The 20,674-nt window shown below is 41.5% G+C and overlaps 1 protein-coding gene across 2 annotated transcripts; it reads left to right on the top strand.

Annotated features, from left to right (window-relative positions):
- Positions 1-1,491: 1,491 nt before the first annotated feature.
- septin7b (septin 7b) lies at positions 1,492-19,975 on the top strand. Of its 2 annotated transcripts, XM_080768846.1 has the most exons (13): positions 1,492-1,589; positions 3,056-3,162; positions 4,448-4,548; positions 4,645-4,779; positions 6,176-6,293; positions 8,002-8,094; positions 8,543-8,639; positions 10,669-10,720; positions 10,887-11,015; positions 12,882-12,902; positions 13,631-13,766; positions 14,454-14,596; positions 18,760-19,975. In XM_080768846.1, exons 1-13 carry the CDS (start codon positions 1,580-1,582, stop codon positions 18,797-18,799), a joined length of 1,182 nt encoding a protein of 393 aa, XP_080624972.1. In that variant the 5' UTR covers positions 1,492-1,579; the 3' UTR covers positions 18,800-19,975. The 2 variants fall into 2 exon arrangements, with proteins under 2 accessions (XP_080624972.1, XP_080624973.1); XM_080768847.1 differs by lacking the exon at positions 12,882-12,902.
- The last annotated feature ends 699 nt before the right edge of the window (positions 19,976-20,674 follow it).

The raw sequence follows: 20,674 nt of genomic DNA, 5'->3' as shown, positions 1-20,674 counted from the left end.
TGAGATATACACCAGGATTAAAAACTATCTGACTGGATCAGTCGGTTCAATGGCTAGAAGTTTAGATCAATTTTCCTTTTATCTGTGTGTGTCCATCACTCTGCGTGCGTGATTGTGCCTGTGTGAGTTGTGCATTAAAATGAGAGTGCCCTATGATTTGGAAAAGATCAGGGGGTTAGATATTTCCATTGAATCTGTATTGTGCTCGTACCTGGGACAGTTTTGTCCATGTTTTGACTTTTTAAGTCACTGCCCCCTGATTGATCTCCACTGAGCACACTCAACCTGTCTTTCAAGAAAATGGTATGCCGTTGAGGAACTATTCATTATCATTATTAAACAGACATCCTCCACCTCTGTTTCAGTCTTAAACTTGTCACCACTTCCTCAGATGTGCTTTCAGGCCTAACCTCACTGAAAACAATGGTGTCATTTGCAAACTATATTCAGAACGTCCTCGCATAACATTCTTCTGCTTTGTTAACCCATTAAGACCTGAGGCCATTCCCCAAATGTCTTCTATATCCTATCTAACAGTTTTCTGAAAACGTGGTGTTCTCAAACGACCACCCAAAATTATATTTATTTGGCACCCATCTCAAAATAATTTCTTCTAGGGACCCCCAGAAGCAAAGATTTAAGCTAAAAATGCTTGCTTTATATGCACACATTTTCATTTTTTTTTAAAAGTAGCAGCTCTGCAAGATAGTCACTTCGTGCACCACTATGAGCTTGTAGTTTGTTTTTGAAAAATGTCACCTTGTGTGTGTGTGTGTGTGTGTGTGTGTGTGTATATTATACTCTAAGGTGTGTATGTGTAAATATATAGCTAAAATGTAAAATGACACAGATGCTTTTGAGTAGGTGGTGTTCACCAAACTGATGCTGTAAAAAATGGAAAAAAGCATCACATCCTGTTGGCTAGACACCACCGTGTTCTGCGGTAGCAGCATTAAAACACATGGGCTGCTGTGGGTGAGAGATAGGTCAACGCAAGAGGCACAAATCCTCTCCTAGCCTCCGGCTAAGCAAACTGTAATGGTAAATGGGCCTTGCTTGATGGTGCCCGGCATTGACATTAAAAGACCTAGTGGACTGGAACATTGCATCACGCTAGCCAACTATCTGCACTTTTATCCTGGCCAAAGCGCACACCATTTCACTTATTGACTTGATGGCTTGTGAAACTGATTCCAAAAACATGTCTTTGTGTTCTCTCCTGATTGTATTATGACCCTGGAAATGCTGCCCTTTCTGCACGATCAAATTGCCAAACAGCAGTGAGTATTGGATTATTACTATTGTATTGTCTTTCCCTACTTTCCTTTATTTGTTTTAATGGCAGGATCTGCATTCCAGTATAAGTAATAATAGCTGAGATAAATTGAATAGTTTGCATTAAGTTAGAGCAAGGATAACTTATTGTAGTAATGTTAAATGGGATGATGAATTGATGATAAAGTTTGTTTTTCTTGCTACGTTTCAGCAACAAAAGAATCTGGAGGGATACGTGGGCTTTGCAAGCCTCCCCAACCAAGTGTACAGGAAGTCAGTGAAGAGGGGCTTTGAGTTCACTCTGATGGTTGTGGGTAAGAACACACGCTATACAGCCCTCACTTTTCCCTCGCTTTGTTTCAATCATTCCATTGTATTCATTGTGGTTGGCATTTTAAAGTCTTGTGCTGTGGTTTGTTATTTTGCGCGTGTGTGTGTGTGTGTGTGTCGGTATGCACATGTGTTTGTACTGTTTGTGTGTGTCGGTCTACACATGTGTATGTACTGTTTGTGTGTCAGGATGAAAGTGAGAGTATGCAATGGCAGTGCAGAGACATGCATACATGACTCTGGATTGGTCACTGGTAACTGTTGTGAGTTGGTTCAGGAGGAGATTATCCCGGTTCCTGTAGTTGACTTAATCTTGACTCCAGCTTCTTGGCTTCTCTTCCTCTCAGAACAGAAACATTTAGATTGACTATATCCAGAACGGTCCTCTGCAAGTTAAAATACATGCATTCTTGAAGCACTTGGATGTGGTAGTTGACACAAAGCCAAGACCTTCGTTGGCTAATCAGCCCCTGTTTGGAGGGAAAATGTTTCTTTGGGTCAAAACCATTTCCTGTGGTGAGATGAACAGAATGTGTCCCTGCCGCGTCTCTAAGAATAGCTCGTCTCCCATTGCGCGCTGTACAGTCAGCTTCTGTTCCAGCCTATTGCTTTACAGTGGCACTTGTTAAACAGGACCAATTCCTTGTGTTGCACTCCCATCATCATTGTGTTACTAGCCACATGCATGAGAAATGGCTCGTGCATGCACCAACACCTTGCATCAGCAGGGTGGTGTGAAAGAAGAAAGCTGAGAGAGGGACAGCTAGAAGGGGAAGGTGCAGCACTCGGCACATCTTGCATGCCTCACTGAGCACATGACACATCAACCTGTTTAGTTCCATACAGCTCTGAGTGGACCACCTCATGCCTCTGCCTGTAATCATGTCACATACGCAGCAGCACGTTTATCATCCACCCAGTTGCACATTGTTAGATGCACCACTATGTATGGACAATAAACTCAACTGTTGCAGTGTGCAAACAGTAAAGTTAAATACAACCATTTAGTAAAGGGTGGCTCTTCAAATATTGACTCATGGCTACCAACCAGAGCGGACAGTGCCAGTGGTCATTTCCATCCGCCTAATGATCCCATTCATTGCGAGCTCGGAGACCAGGCACAGAATGGCTGGGCATGCTTGAGAAGCCCTGCAGACAGCACAGCGAGCCATTCACTGTGTTATGTTGTTGTCTTTGCCCTTAAACAAATGCCAGTGCCTCCTCAATTAAACTGCATGGCTTTTCAATTATTTTTATGTTGGGTGATTTATTTATTAGTTTCCAGTGGCCACTCCGATTGTAATGCCGTTACATGGATTGTTAACATGGATTGGATTCTGAATGAGTTTGCTTTTTTATTTTCACATGTGTAAGTACCTTTACATAATGTGAGATGACAGTTTTCCCCAAATCCTGATGTGTTTGCCTTTTCCCTTATTTCTTTTTCCAGGTGAGTCAGGGCTGGGAAAGTCCACATTGATCAACTCTCTGTTCCTAACAGACTTGTATTCAGCAGAATACCCTGGACCTTCACATCGAGTTAAAAAGACTGTACAGGTAGAGTGCAAGTAAAATTGCATTTGACCTATTACACTGCTACTTTTGGGCAGATTTAGTCTTTATTCAAATGATTGCTTAACTAGAGCTAGTAAATGATCATGCCATGTATCCAGCTTCCAGAGAGGATTGAGGCATTGCCAAGTTGACTTATGCCATCCACCATTGTGCTAGTGTGTGCAATGTGCTAAATACGGACACAACGAGGTGAAACTTCTTCCAGTGTTCCAGCACTGTACTGCAGTGAGCTGAAAGAGCTTATGTGCCGAAAAATTGGCGTATCCCTTTACGCCTCCAAGGCCAATATGTTCCTAACCACAGATTCCGTGAAGCTCACGAGTAGGTGAAAGTTGAAGCATTTGGCTGATGCTCTGCATTTGAGATTTAGACAATCACTTCAGGAGGTTATCCCTGTTTTTTGTTCCAACAGTTGGCCAGTGGCCTTTATCTTTATGTTTATCTTTCCTAATCTCATAACACGGCCCACGGCCCAGAAGCCTGAGTGTTTCAAGTGCCATACATTCATCGCCGTCTGGAACCTGACTCACAGCACTGCTATTTCCAGATGCTCATTTGCTCCGCTGGTTCATCAACATAGTTGGCTAATAGCACAGTGTTGCAGTGCATGTCAGCACACGTTGCACATGCACAGTGTCATTGTTTTCTGTGTCATGTACACGTGTGCATTATGCCTAGAAAGAGCAGGGATATCTGATTGAGGGACAGATTAAGACTATAAAGCTAGAATGTTTCATCGTTATGCCTAATTCATACTTCGTCATACGACGGGTGCGACACATTGTGAGTTTCACAATGAATTGAGTAGAGATAAAATATTTTTCTTGTTGTGTAATTTTGGTTGCTGGGTGTTGCAATGAGAGAAGTGTTCATTTGTGAGTTCAACTAATCGCCTCTTCATGCTTGTTGTCAATCACTTCACATACTATATAAAAATTCTAAAATAAGAACGATTGAGCGATTTCATGTGTGAATATACAATCAAGCAGTCAATCCCAACTGAGGCGACATTTAAGCGAATGTCACCTCAGTTGGGATTTTCCAGATGCTTACGTTCGCATCATCATGCCATGTATCACCACAATTCATGGAGTGGTGTCTCATTTCTTTGCATTTAATGTATGTAATCAAGCCACTCAAACAAATACTTTCAAGTTCGGTGTGAACACACCATAAATATTGTAAATTCAATGTCCTTTTATTTAAAAAAAAAAAAGTCATGGTGAGCGAATAAGAATTCCAATGATTTTATGTCCTGTCGTCCTAGGTGGAGCAATCCAAAGTGTTAGTAAAGGAAGGTGGCGTCCAGCTACTGCTCACAATAGTCGACACCCCAGGTTTTGGAGATGCTGTCGACAACAGCAACTGGTAAAGAGCACCTCCATTTTGTCCCATTGATCACTGGTCAATTTTGCGTGTGGGTGGTTTCAGTTTCTGACTATGGATGTAATGTGCATTGTACAGCTGGCAGCCAGTCATCGACCATATAGACAGCAAGTTTGAGGACTACCTGAACTCAGAGTCACGGGTGAACAGGCGACAGATGCCCGATAGCCGAATCCACTGCTGCCTCTACTTCATCGCCCCCTCAGGCCACGGGTGAGTCTGGGAAGAGCATTGCCTTGAAATAGTTTCAGTGCATCTTCTGAGGCACTCGGACACACCATCAGGTTCAGGGTTGTCCACTGTAAAGCAGTCCATATATAAAGCCTGTCACTTTCCTGTAGCAGTTCAGTGGCCTCCAGTAGAAGGCTGTAATAGTACTTGGCAGCCCCTAGTAAGAGTGTGTGAATGTGTTTATTGTGCAACCCTCCTAGAGGCCATTGTAAATCGTGTCAGCTGGCCTGGAGAAATAGGGGTTAATCATGATCTCACACAAGGCATTCAGAGACGGATGAGATGGCAGTGTTTGTTGCAGATGATAGTGATGCCTAATTGGTTTTTTGTATTAGTCCCAGTCAGCCAATCCTTCTGTAGTAGTGGCAGCTCTGCTATTTCAGTGCTGAAGAGTCTATATGAAAGAGGCCGTACACATTGTGCTTTGGTGCTTGGGTCTCTTTCAAGAAGTGGTTGTGTGAATCACGTGTGGAGTTTCTGAATTTAAGTGCACATAAATGCACAGCTCTGCACTCATAGTAAAATCCTCAGTATGTTAATTTAACCATTAATTTATCCAATTCATATAGCAATGTAACAGTGATGAAGACTATGTCCTTTCTTCCTCCCTCCCTACAATCTTTCTTTCTCCCTCCATCCCTCCAACCTAAATCTGTGTCCTCTACAACACAATGTGTGTACTGTGTACAAGCCTGCCCTCTGTACCCAGACAAGCAGCACTCTAGTATTGAGGATGGTCAGCATATGCTTACTGCTTACACAAACACACACTCATGCACCAGCTGACCGCTCTCTCACACAACCACAGTAACCTCATGTTACTCAGAGCATGGCTCAGTACTAGACAGTTTGGATATTGAGCAAACTGTATTCTGCTCTCCATGTTCCCTGGAGTTATTCTTTAGGAACCCATTAGTCACTTTTAAAAATGGCTGAATCACATTCGTCCATTTGGGCTAATGCTTTTATGTGTGTGGTTACTGTAAGCTGAGCTTTTGGTTTCACATGTTTGCCACGACAAATGCCAAGATTTATAGTTGGCTTCTTCATTGGGTGCAGTCATTTATTATCTCCACTGTCACATTAGAATATCACGTCTGTATCTACATAGCCATTCTTATTGTGTCTGAAAGCCTAATCAAAAGTGTATTAGTGTATTATGGCTATTGATAAATAATTCTTTACTATTCTGTCTTTTTTCATCTTATTATGAATCTTTGAGTCTTTGTTGCTAAACTTTTAGATGTACCTGACATAAAGCATCATTATGCAATATGTCTTTGTACTCCCCAGCCTCTATGCTTGTGATTAAATCATGATTGAATAAAGAGTTAGTATGCAAGCCTGTTTATAAGCCTGTGCCTTTGTGTCCATGCAGCCTGAAGCCTCTAGACATTGAATTCATGAAACGGTTGCATGAGAAAGTTAACGTCATTCCGCTGATCGCCAAAGCAGACACCCTCACCCCGGAGGAGTGCACACAGTTCAAGAAGCAGGTGAGTCGTTCACAAAGTTTAGTCAAGGTACACTTTATTGTCCAAGGGAAATTTGTCTTGGGTTTTCACCCCTGCTGCAGCAACACACAAAACATCAGTGACAAACCAGTAAGACACCCTGAAGCGACCTCGCCCTAAAGGGCATATAGATGAAAGGGATTGAGGTTTTTAGGTCAGATGTAGAGTTGCTTGCGGGCTCCATATATGCAGATCTAGGTGAATCCAGTCTTTTCCATGTATGGCATTGGTTATCCAGGGTTAGATGAGGTCATTGTCATGATCTTCATATATGGAGATGGCCATACATGGTGGCGTGACGTGTCATGAGGTGTGACGTCATGTGATGTGACCAATGACCATATATGGAGATGTGATGGCACAAGGTGTGACCATATATGGAGGCTAACTAAAGGACGGATGGGAGATACAGGTTTTCATAGTAAATGCGACCTACTGTCGCAACAAAACACATAATGGCCCCTACACACTAGGAGTTTTAAAGTTGTCGGCAGATCGTTATGTATTTCACACTACAGGAGTCTTTTTAAAAGAAAATCGTCTGTCTTTGTGGCGTTCACACTAAACGATTGGTTGCCGACTAGGCATCGTCACACACTGCAAAAGTTCACCAAGATGCGATCCAGACCCGATACATATAGTCTACATTTGTTTTTTATTCCAATTACATCTCACGTACGTGCAGGGTGCCCATACAAGCGTGAGACCCGAGACTGACACAGGATGCCTCTCTGCATGCAGAGGGGGACACAACATTACACAAGTGCACACATAGTATGGTTAATCTAACCTTCACTGCTATTTCAGAGCCTCATTCAATAATTAAATATGAACAATAAAGTTAAGATACATTCTGACATTTGTTTTTTGCACATCAAACAAAAATAGTGAACAATGGTTTTATTTGGTCAACTCAATTGATCACCTCAGAAGCCCAATCTGATCACCTGGTAGATCAAAAAGAGGAGGTTGTCCGCCTCTGCTCTACTGTATATATACACTGTACTGTACTTTGTTGTATGGCAAAAATAGCTGACCTACTAAAGGCTCAGAACGAGTCACGATGTGCCAGGGTTAATGTGGTTAACTGTTGTGGAAGGAGGCATTTGTGTTTGATTATATGCACACGTGACATAACTAGATATAAGGCTCTTCTGATTTAAAGAGCAGCCTCTGGGGTCGTGTGGTTTTTATGTTATTTTTATGTTTAAAAAAAAGAGAACAAAGACAGTTCTCATAACTAGCAACTAGCTCCTTAGGTGCCAGAAGAGTTGGCCCAGAAATTAAATTTTGAATACCGGATGATTAGTTCTGATGTATCAGAATAAGGTAAAACGTCTGACCATGGTAATTTGAAATTGATTTGTGTAGGGCAGATCTGGATAACACTGTGTACAGACAGTACAGTAAATAGCTTTTGACAGCAGGAGAACTTGAGTGAGTGTGATAAGGTGCTCTAAAGGGCCTGTTATACTTGGTTGCACAACAAAATCTATAAGCTCACAATGAATTACGCTGTCAGTGGCTCGTTGTGTCAGTAAGCAACACCGGTGCGCAACTGAATTACAATGTATTGTTGAATGACAATTCCCCTAATATATGTTTCCAATTTCCAAACATGCATTGGTTGTGGTGTGATTGAAAGAACTTACAAAATACACTATTCTCTCTGTCCACATTCTGACCACAGATCATGCGGGAAATCCAAGAGCACAAAATCAAAATCTATGAGTTCCCAGAGACCGACGACGAGGAAGAGAACAGACTGGTAAAGAAGATAAAGGTAAGTGACTTGGTCTACACACCAAGTTACAAAGTGTTGCTTAGTGTTATGTCTAATATTTTGTTGTACAGCAAAAATCACGTCAACGCTTAAAGAAAATGTCATACTGCATATTCGTTCAAAGTATAGTTTAACCTTTATATTCAGAGTAGCGGATTAAGATCAATCAAAGGCTGAATCATTTAGGGAGTAGCTACTACTTCTGTTTCTAAATATTAGTATTTCAGAAAGGATATAAACTTGAACGTGAATTTTGGGATCATCCAAATGTTCCAAAATATCCAAATGTTTATCAGCTAAACTTAATTTCCACCCTTGGTCATTTACTGCCGGAGTTTCTCTAGAACAGTCTCTGCACACACTGCTAGCGTTTTTGAGCCTTTTCAAATGTTTAGCATTTAACTTAATTTCCTCCCGTGGTCACACATTAGTTGTTTTTTTGTCTCAGGACAAGTTGCCACTGGCTGTAGTGGGAAGTAACACCATCATGGAGGTGAATGGCAAGAGGGCCAGGGGAAGACAGTACCCCTGGGGTGTGGCAGAAGGTAAGACGAGAATGGACAACGGTTTACTACTTACCACTTGCTTTAATGCAAGTCCAATAAAGAAATAAACATTCAACTGTAGAAATGGTAATAAAAATTAGGCACCCTGTGGACTGAATAGTATGGGGAAATTGATCAGGTGAAACAAATTACCCTAAGACTTCAATCTGACCTATTTATTAAAAGATACTAATCCACTCAAGCCCTTCCACATTTGAATAACAACTATACATTTAATGCATTCTCCCCCAGGCCTCCCAGTGGCATGGTTGTAAGCACAAGTGGTATAGATTTACGAATGTCCCTCCTGGTGTCATATGTATGTTTTCTTTTCCATGTGTGAACATAATGTCCATTGCTTCTCTCCTTCAATGTCTCATTTTGATCTCCTTTTGTTGTTTTTTACCAAATTTAGTTTCCAATTTTTTCTGTTTTGTGTAAAACAGCTGAATAAATAAATTAAAAAAAGTTGCCAAAACTGAAAAAAAGGTTAAAGGAGATATAGACATGTTCCAGTGTTTGTACACAGTGATGTTTCCAAACAGAATTCAAATATGGCTCCACCACCCCCTCCCCCCGTCATTCTATTGGCCGAGCCAGGTCACTTCCATGCTGGGCACAATATACGCTGTAGAGTGCATTGCTGGAATTTGGCGGAAGTAATGCTCAAGGAAATGACGTGACGCTTTGACCAATAGTGGATATAAACACCCAGAGGGAGCCAAAGGGAGTGTGTGCTGTTGCAGGAGAAGGGAGCGTACCTATGTTCCCCAGGTTCTATGTTCCCCACCATGTAAAAAAGGTTCTTTGTTCCCCACTTAGAATAAACCTAAACCAGAAACCTAACCTAGTAATTTTTGCAATTCTTGTAAGACAAAGCATTTTAGCAACTTGGTCTTACTTTTAGTAGCAAATTCTGATTTAAGCTCAGTCTTTGAACAATCCATTGAACTTTAGGCCTGCCTAGGCTACTTAAACTAACACTGGCATAAAATACACTAAAACATAATTGCTCAGACTCTTCAACAAAGATGGCAAAAACAAAAAAAGTTCTGTACTTATACATACATTTGTATAGTACAAAACACTGAAGTCCTTAAACCAGAAACCTAACGCAACCTAATGTAAGTGGGGAACATAGGACCTGGGGAACATAGGGATGATCCCAAGCCGAACACCCCAGCATCATAATATAGGGGAAGATGGAGGGAAAAAATACCAACATTTGATAAAATGTTGTATATATTTTTAATTTTGGCTTAAAAGTTGTCTATACGACCTTTAAAATAAAAAGGTACAAAATAAATAAGTCAGCACCTGTGACCTTACACAGCAGTTGGTCTCACAAGATCACAGAGCCATCAGTCTGAGAACCACTAGCCTCTGTACCCATGCTTTCATTTTCGTCTGCACAAAAAATGAAAGCCTGGGGAAATGCATTGGCCGCTCTGGTCTAGAAGTCGGAGTCAACCCTTCCGGGTGGGCGTTGCTCCAAATGATGTGACGCGGTGCTGCACCATAGAGTATTAAATGGATAGAGACTGAACTGGCGCGAAGCTCCGCCCCCTCCGGTATTCATGTCAGTGGAAGTTGCTCAGTGGCGTTTTGAAGCACCCGGAAGGCTGCCGGAAGTACCGTCTATTTCCGCATTTTGTCGCTGATTCAGCATTTGGACACCAAATGTTGGTGTCCAAATGCGGAAGTGCAGCTGGGCTTTAACATTGAGCGCTCGGTTGCACGGGGTTTCCTCGTCAAGAATCCACGGGTCCGCCTGCAGTCCTTCCTCTTACCACTAGGGCCCAGCGCTTCAACATTGCAGTGCTTAGCTGGCCCCTGGTGCTGCACTAGGGGGGAGAGGAGGGACCGGGGCTGATGGACAGATCGGTGAACCAATCAGGGAGTGTGCAAATCTCAGCCGAGACCTGCCCCTCTAGACACGTTAGCTCAGGCTAGAGAACCACTGATTTCATGCTAATTGGCCATGTGAATGAATTGATTGTGATGTATTTGTTTTTTCTTCCTTGACCAGTTGAAAACGGTGACCACTGTGACTTCACCATCCTCAGGGACATGCTCATCAGGTAATGACAGTCATCCCAAAATGAACATGGAGTAGTTGGATATTAACTCATTTACTGCCAGAGTTTCTCTAGAACGTTCTCCACACACTGCCAGTGATTCTACTAATCTTTCAAGAGTTGTTTTTGTTCACCCACTGTTCTGATTCTCTCTGTGGTGTCTTTCCAGAACTCACATGCAGGACCTGAAGGACGTCACCAACAACGTCCACTATGAAAACTACCGCAGCAGGAAACTAGCTGCAGTCACCTACAACGGAGTGGATAACAACAGGTCCAAGGGTCAACTATCCACTAAGTAAGTCCTTGACTAATTAGTTAGGTTAGAAAAGGAGGTTGTTATTATTAACTACATAAAAAACTTTACCAGCTACTTCAAGCCTAATCCTACCAAGATTTTCAGAACAACGTGGGACGTCAAAAGTCGATGGTGAATTTCCAAATTAGTCTGGTAGAGTAGATTAGTGGTTCCCAAATGGTGTGCAGGGGGGCACACTGGTGTAGCAAGTCCAGGTGTGATGTAGGATTTTGACAACCAGACATTATTGCAATATAATATACAATTATACAAAATGTAATTTCATTTTTTTCGTCTTGATATATGTGCATACTCATTTACCAATATAACAGCAAATTCCGTATTCTAAAGAAATATATTTAAATGACTTTCAACCTGGTGTCCCTATTTTGGGCATGTCATTTTACATATACAAAATTATAGTAAACTTGGCACAATAACAATAAATATACAAGCTCGCAATGTGACACGTTGAGAGTTTTGTCCCTATGAATACAGGTGTACCGAGAGATTTTGAGTTTGTTGTTTGTGTGCCTTGGGCACAAAACGTTTGAAAACCACTGGAGTAGACCACCTTACCAGGCAGGCATCGGGATAAATTGCCACCTGTCATTGATTGGCCCAATGTGGGTAAATGTACTGGTGATTAATTTCTACTTCATCTGACACATTGACAGACAGCCAACAACTCCTGTGTTTTGAAATCTGAATAGTATAGCTAATAGTGAAATTTGTTTCTTAATTTGAGAAGTTGACTTAATGTTTTCTCACCTGCACTGCCACTGTTAAGCCCTTTTCAGAATGTTCATTTATTTCCATATTCAGGAATTACACGTATTGCAATGCAGTACAGTATGTTTGAAAGGCTGTATTGCATGCTATTATTCTGTATGGCAGTGGTTCTAAAACATTGTATTATAGTATGTATGTATAGGACTACAAATGGGGAAAAAATGGACCTGGTAGAGTAGAGTAGAGTTACAGACCTGTAAAGGTCCATTTGGAACCCCCTCAAGGTCCTGGACACCACTTTGAGAACCACTGATGTATGGTGTCAGTGTTCTGGCTTTGAAGACTAGTTCTCTAGATCTTTAGTTCATGTTTGTCTAGAGCCAGGGTTTCAAGACACTGACAGTTTTTTGACCTGTCCAACTGAACTATTAACGTGCTAAGGATTAGGGAACTATGTGCTGGATTGCACTGTTTTGTTAGTACAGTTGGATTAATTGTTGTCCAGAATGTAGATAAGAAAGAAAGCGGTTATATGACTTGTTTAGCTTAAGTCTGTGCTGTTTTCACATTATTTACTCATTCAGATCTATTCTACCTTCAGTAGTTAGATATCCAGTTGCTGTTCATGGTTCGCAGATGCTTTTCCACAGTGTTTTTACTATTTTTACAGTTTTATAGGTTATGTTCTTTGTCTTGTGTTAGGCATGTGACATTCATAATGGATGTTGCTATTGTAGGCAACCTTTCATTGAATTACATACTTTGCATACAAACAAGATCTTCATGAAATGGATGTTCAAAAGGGGACATTTTTGCTGCTTTCTAGTAACCAGCTATCGCTCACCATGCTAAAACTCTTAATTGCTGAATAGCACTAGCATCCTTATAATGCTGTCTTAACACACAGCTAAGCCTAATAAATTCACTACTAATGTATTGTTTACATTAGTTGATAACGGTCGCGAAAGAAACATTGGTATTTTTGTTCCTAAGCATCGTCTTTATTCCAATTTGCAGCGGAAAATCAAGTTTGAATCTTAGATCTTCATTGGTAGACAGTAGTTCTTCTGTTTTATTCTAGTGCATGATCTCATCACTGCATGCTATGTGTGTATTTGTGTGTTTGTTTTTTAGACTTGACACAGTTGAAGGAATGTAAGTGGTCATTTTTTTGTTTGTCATTTTAGACCCTTGTTTAAGGTGTTTTCTTGTTTGTAGCCCGCTTCTATTATCTCCCTTTGTATTCAGAATGTTCTCTCTTAATGTTATAATTTGGCATCCTTTCTTCTAATGTTACTCTTTGTACCATTTGGCATCCTCTTTTTTTTTCCCCCACTCTTTTGTTCTGCATTCCTGGTCGATGTTTTCATGGAATCATTACAAGGAAAATCAGTTGGGAATTAATTTCTGCTCTTCTAAATTATGGCAATTCTTTAGGTGTCTGTGTGCCTTTGTACTTATTGGGTTTGTGGCAAATTTCTATCCACCTCCAGCCATCAACATTAGTCCAGCCTAATAACATCCATGCTAACTCTGCAAATGTAACTAGCTTGGTCATCACTAACATAACATTTAAAGCAAGCCTTGGCTTATGCGCTTCACAGTTCAAAGGTTTCTTCTTTGCTTCAGCTTTTCAGTCCTCATGCTCCCTCCCACAGGCCTGGTCATTTGGTCGGGTGTCCTTAACCCTGTCCCAGCCCTGCTAGGTCCTGTCTACAACCCTCCTCTCGCACCTCGTCCCTTCAACTACTCCTACATGTTTCATCTATCCTGGGAAAGAAGGGCCAGTGTTCACAATATATACCATCTAACTGGTGAGGAGGTCACGACTGGTGAAGCTCTCTGATGCTGACTCTGTATTTGTGTGTGTTTTCCCTTTGCAGGAGCCCCTTGGCTCAAATGGAGGAGGAGAGGAGAGATCATGTGACCAAGATGAAGAAGATGGAGATGGAGATGGAGCAGGTGTTTGAGATGAAAGTCAAAGAGAAAGTGCAGAAGTTGAAAGACTCTGAGGCAGAGGTAAAACACATGTAACCGTAGTTAGTCAATGTCTGTTCTGTCTGTCTTTACTTGGGTGTGAATGGACTGTGCGAGAGACGGAGAGAGTGTTGATCAAGTCTAACTGATAATGCGATGTTCTGCTGAATATTTGTATGAGTTTATCTTTTGAGTTATTGAGAGAGGGTCTAGTTAGATTTTGTTACTACATGTGATTATTAGCATATTGATTTAAATATTGGATTATAAAATTGATTGCTATGTGTACATTATTTAGTTTTGTGGGTCTGTGTGATTGGCTGAGCAAAGTACATATTGAAGACAAAAGTGAGTGCATAAAAGTGAAGATTGGCTGAACACGTAATGTGATGTATGATAAGGGCCCCCCCTCAAATCACAGGTGTGATTTTGGAGTGGTGCAACCACTCCAATAGACGGCTATGTGTGTCCCTGGGTCTGTCCCTGGCTGGGTCCCTGTTGCACAGCCTAACACACACAGGCCAGGGATGAGGGCTTGTACAGTACTTACAGCACAAGTACAGTACAGCACCACTCACTTCAGATTATTATATTATACTTAAATTATATTATGCACAATGATTGCTACAGTCTGTTGCACAGTAAAATCCTGAACTCGGAACAGTACAAATGTAAACGTCCATTTGTGAACGGGTGTTTTACTGTGTGTCCTCATTCGTGTCCCTGCAGCTTCAGCGGCGTCATGAGCAGATGAAGAAGAACTTGGAGGCTCAGCACAAGGAGCTGGAGGAGAAGAGGCGTCAGTTTGAGGAGGACCGTGCCAATTGGGAGGCGCAGCAGCGTCTGGAACAGCAGAGACTTGATGCGTCCAGGTACGGATGAGGCGTGCTAACAAAATTTCTTTCAATTACCGGTAATAGTTTTCATGGTATCATGAATGAATAGGTATCAGAGCACTGTAAAAAGAGAGGCAACCATAGAATTAGTCCTGTCCTGTATAGAGCACCGAAGTCTGACGTCACTTTCAGTAGAGGGCGTCAGTCCCCAGGTTCATGTATTTGTTTAGTTGCATTGAAATCGCCATAGGAGGATTTTTAGATTGCTTCATATAAGAACTGTGTTTGAAAAATAAACATGTCACCCCGGCCGCTTCACTCATATGGATATGAAGAATCAACTGACTGAGAGAAAACGCTAATGTTACTGCTGCTGAATTAGTTCGATTTTCGCTAGAAGCAGACTGTATCATATATGAGTGACTGACTGTTGCAAACGATACAGAGACACCTCCCTGACAATAACGCCGAGACAGCTTGTTTATTTTTGGACCACAACGCTTATAGTAGACGATATTAAGATCACCCCATGTTATTCTCCATAGAGAAATTACTTCCGCGAACCAGGGGAATCGAAGGGATGAGCGAGTTACGTCAGGACTTCGGTGCTCTATTGCACACCAAAGTAGTGACCTCACTCCTGGGATATAGGTGTAAAAGCTGATGAGTGTCTGTAAAACAAAGACGGGATATTTCTAATATAGTAGCTCATGTAGCGTTATGTTTTTGTTCCTATTTGATTGTTGCAAAATGAACCTTTTTAGGAAGCCGTTTCTACCACTCAGAGCCTTTTATATTTACAAGGAATTAATGACCAGGCTACTGCCCCTTCCTGCCTGGGGATGAAGCCTGGACTCGAGGGCAAGGAAGCTTACAGAGGGAATAGACATGGTTACGTGACTGGCCATGACACTTTCATGGGAGCCAAACTACACCCGGAAGTTTGGCAGAATGCACTGGAGTCGATGAGAGCTCAGTGACCAGCTCATGAACAAACACTATTTCTGAATGACAGACTTTTGTAAAGTAATCGCTTTTGGAAAACAGACGATATAACGCATTATTGTCTGCTGTGTTGCTTTTCGATGTGTACACTGTGTAATGTTTATAGAGGTATGGTATTTAAAGAGCACAAAGTACCTTTCTGAACGTACCAAGTATCGCGAGACTTCCAACCGTTTCCTGTCTGGCAGCCACAGAAACGATACCTGCTGCTTAGATCCTCAGATAAAATGATATGCTGTGCACATCGAAAAGCAAGTGATTAGAATTGAAACAACCTGTGATATGTCTTCGTTTATATTCCTGAACCGATTATATGACAAAAGTCTCAATTTTTCAGAAATTTGTTATGAGCTGGTCCAGCAGGCTCCATTCACTGCCATGTATTCATTGAACTTCCGGTGTGAGTTTTGGCTCCCATGAAAGTGTCATGGCGCAGCCCAGTCACGTGTCCATTTCCTTTCCTTCTCTAAGCTTCCTTGCTTGAGGGAAGGAAGTAGCTTGCTTGTTTAGCCTTGAGCCAAATTCCAATACCCAAAATCTCGGCCACTCGCTCACTCCCACTCGGTCACTCGGGGTCATTCCAGCGTGACCCGGAAATGGTTAACGTTCCAATTGTTAAAGTGCTCCATCGAGGAGGCGAGTGGAGGAGGCGAGTGGGCTCTCCGAGACCGCATAGAGCGAGTGTACATCAGGTGCAGGCTCGGTGAGGTATTTTGTCTCCTCGTGGCGGATTTCCGCATCACGTGTACATGTTTTTTTCCTTCTCCAGTGACACATGTGGCACGGAAAACACTGCTTGAAACCCGATATTATGCTCGGTAACCTCTGAGCTTCAACCTGGTTTTAAGCACCACCAGGAGAAGCTGGTCAGAGGACCTGAGCGTCCGTGTCGGAGCATAGGGTTTCAGTAGTTCAGATAAATAAATGGGTGCCAAACCATTTAGACACTTAAAGACAAAGAGCAATACTTTGAAGTCAATCCTGTATCGCACAGGAAGCCAGTGGAGTGAGGCTAGTACAGGGCTGATGTGGTCTCGCTTACGTGTGCCTGTAAGTAACCTAGCAGCTGCGTTCTGGACTAGCTGTAATCGAGAGATGGAAACCTGGTTTACTCCAATATACAGGGCATTACAGTAGTCAAGGAGGGATGTCATGAAAGCATGAATTACAGTTTCAAACACAGAGCGGGATAGACAAGACTTAACCTTAGATAGCCTCCTAAGCTGGAAGAAGCTCTTTCTTACTACCTCATTTATCTGTTTGTCCATCTTTAGGTCAGAGTCGATTTTGAAACCTAGATTGGTGGCAGTAGGCTTCAAGAAGGGCTCAAGGGGGCCTAAAACACCAGGAGGGGACACATGTGTTTGTGTCGGCCCAAACACCATAACTTCAGTTTTGCTGATATATAAATTAGGCTATATTGTGCGCACCTCAAAAGCTATAGTTAATTTCTCTGTGCATGCCTGAATGCACAGACTGCTATGAATGACGGTGACAAAAATGTATTTATATGTGGACTGAACTGAATATGTAAGTCAGAGAGACTATAACCTACCTAATTCCTGTTAGTGTTATAGTGTCCGTTATTATATTATTTAAGACCGTCGGAGGAGGGACTGTCGGAGGAGGGGGGGGGTGATTTATACAGCAAAAAGGAACGCGGGTTGCGGGCAGGTCAGGAATTCCCTTCACAATCATATAATATAAGTGTGGGCATCCTGGTGCTTATTCACTATTTCAGGAATAAATAGCCTTGCACATGTTACCAATAGATACACATTGGCCTCGGGTTACATGCACAAAATGATGAATTGTCTATTCTGTTCGGAGTTCCAGTGATCCAGCTGTGTGACACTGTATTGTTCCACCACTTTTGCTTTGGCAATGTAAACCATAGAGTATTAAAGGGATAGAGACTGAACTGGCGCGAAGCTCCGCCCCCTCCGCTATTCATGTCGGTGGAAGTTGGAGTTTTGAAGCCGCCGGAGGGACCGTCTATTTCCGCCTTTTTGGGCGCATTTCCGCATTGGACCACCAAATTTTGGTGGTCCAATGCCAAAATGCAACCAAGCGCTCAATGTTAAAGCCCAGCTGCACTGGGTTTCCTCGTCATGAATCCACGGGTCCGCCTGCAGTCCTTCCTCTTACCACTAGGGCCCAGCGCTTCAACATTGGAGTGCCTAGCTGGCCCCTTGATGTAAACGTATGTTTTCCCATGCCAATAAAGCCCTTTGAATTTAATTTAATTGATACACGTCATTAGTGATTGCGGAACGTGCCTTCGCTTTGAAATGACAGCGTAGTACATTCCGATTTTAGAGGAAAATTCACTCCACCAGTGACCACCACTCTGTCCTCGCATCGAATCCTCTCCTCCTCGCTGGGGGCGGAGCCGAGGAGCGAGTGGAGGACGCGAGGGGAGCGAGCGAGTGTGAAAGTTGCGGTATTGGAATTTGGCTTTGGGGATGCCTTAAGGATGCATAATTATTTGTAAAAGATTCATAGATTTAATATGGAACCTCATAATATGATTTATTTGCTCTGCAGTCCCAGTTACAATGTCAATCATACTTGTACAATGTAAAGCAAAACAGGAAATTAATTCAACATTTATGCCATGCATCTCAATTTGTGTAAACTCATCCCTATTCTTTGATAGTTTTGTGTAGTGTAGTAATCCGACTCCGACGCAGAAGCACAAGTTAGCAATAGCCTACTCGGATATTGTATCATGACTGAAATTCATCCCACTAGTTGATGTGTGGTAGTAGGATAGAAAAAGGAATAGCCTACTCATCAAACTATGTATGAAGATTTGGTTCCTCAAACTTTTCTGTAGTTTGTTCAACTACCTAGTTGTCCTAGTACATACTGTATGTACTACAAATGAACACTGTAGGCATAATTCGTTTTAGTAAAATAACCATTCTCAGGACAGACAATTTCAGCAACACAAAACAAAAACAGGTTTGTCAATCAATCAGACTTTTTACTTTTTTTTGTCGTGTTTCTTTTAACATCTCTTTACTAAATAATTGATATATTATTTCTAAATAATGGATTTCTCTCATTTCAATACATTTTTTGCCAGATGTCTGTGCAAATATAGGCATTCCATCCCAGAGGGTACATTTTAAACATTTACTTTTTTAAGATGACACAGTAAACATTAATTTATCTTTCACTTCCCACAGGACTCTGGAGAAAAACAAAAAGAAAGGCAAGATCTTTTAAAAGCCAGTCAGTGGGGCCGCCTCATGACACCCCATGCCAACATTGCCAGTCGGGACACCAGTGTGTGGCACTGCCCCAACCCAACCCTCCCCTCTTCCACTCTCCTGTCCCTCTCTTTCTAATGTACCGCCACCACAACTGTGGTCCTGCTCCCAGCCACTAGAGGGGGGAGGTCTGTGGTCAGAACCACCACCAGAGATCTCCATAGTTGCCTCGGGACTCATCCAAGGAATGTGTTTACCGTAACAACAAAAGAAGATTACATAATACCATTTTAGAAAAGCCAAACCCATTATATTATTATTGTTCTTATTATTGTTATTACTGAATACTGTCCGAAACCCACCCCACCTCCCTGCTGCTCAGTTTTTCTTTCCCAAGGTTGCTATTTAATTAATGATGTCTACGTTTTTATGCAGAGCAACTAAATAAAACACAGACACACACACACACACACACACACACACACACACACACACACAACATGCCTAACTGTTGTACAATCATATTCTGGTGAGTTGTTTACTTGGCAGGTATAAAGAAAGATGTGTATATGTATGTATATACACAGTATGTGTGTATATACATACATATACACACCTGATCTTCTATGAGGTATTAAATAGAGAAATTGAAAAGGCATTAACAAAAATTTTAATGTTTTTAGTGTAACAGGTTAATTGTATCCTCGCAGACTAATATGAAACTGTATCAATGCAACATCTGAGGAACCGTGGAACTAAAAACAGCAAAAATGCACCTTGGGCTTTGATAAAACAGCTGAAGTTTTTTTTATTTTCTCCAAAAATGTAACTCTTTCTTTACTTCTGTTTAGCTACTTTCACTAGCCTCGGACCACCATTTATAACTTCATAAGTGTTATATTTCAGTTTAGTTTATTTTTATATATAAATATATTTACCGAGCCAGCTGAAGTAAAACATTTTGTAATATTAAGAGAACGAAAAGTGGTTTCTGCTGCAGAGCAGCTGTTTCATATAGATTCAGTGAGCCAGGACGAGAATATTTCGGTAAATCTGCACAAATGAGATCAGTGGGATTTGAATAAAATACAACACCACATTTTGCTTTGGCTATGTACTCCATCTGTATTTTTAATTTTATTTTTCATTCGTATTGTACAAAGTCACTTAATAAACCTGTGATGATACCAAAGTGTTGAATGCATTGATTATGACAATTATGCTATGTTGAGCACTTTTAAGTTATGTTCTACATTTACATGGTAATTGACAATGTACTGTACATGGTATACTTTTGGAAATGCATAGGCCTAATTCACATCCATTGACAACCACTGGATGGCACTGCTACGTCTAGACAATGGCAGCATACACTGATTATGACTTGCATCCATGGGGGGTGGAGTCATGCATGAAGGATTTTGATATTTACTATTTTTATTATTACAACAAGAAAGGGTCACCATCAGTATAGTCAACATGGATGTAGACTAGGCTATGGAAGTTGTATTGGTAAAACATTTGCCTTTTGTAGAGTCCTGCAAGCAACAATTATAACTACGTATCTGTTTGGTGTGTTATAACAAGTTCTATAACAAGTTTGAGTATCATTATGAAGCCACGCGCAAGAGGCTATTAGGCAAACAATAGCGGCTAGCCTATACTCTGTTATTATAAAGAAATGTACAGTATAGGGCTACTCTGCACTGCACCTTGGTCCACTCCTTGGAACATTATTTTGAAAAATGCGTCTTCTCCTTATTTGATACAATACGGCATTGCAAATTTCCGTTGCACATGATTGCGCATATGATTGCTATTGGTTACTGGATGTGTGGGAATAACCAATCTGTGGCGAGCCCGAGTCACGCCTGCCTCCTTCCTGCAAAGG

Source organism: Protomyctophum bolini, assembly GCF_963924005.1.
Source record: "Protomyctophum bolini genome assembly, chromosome: 7".
NCBI lineage: Eukaryota > Metazoa > Chordata > Actinopteri > Myctophiformes > Myctophidae > Protomyctophum > Protomyctophum bolini.
The sequence above is the reverse complement of the archived record's forward strand: the minus strand, read 5'-3'. Positions and strand labels throughout refer to the sequence as shown.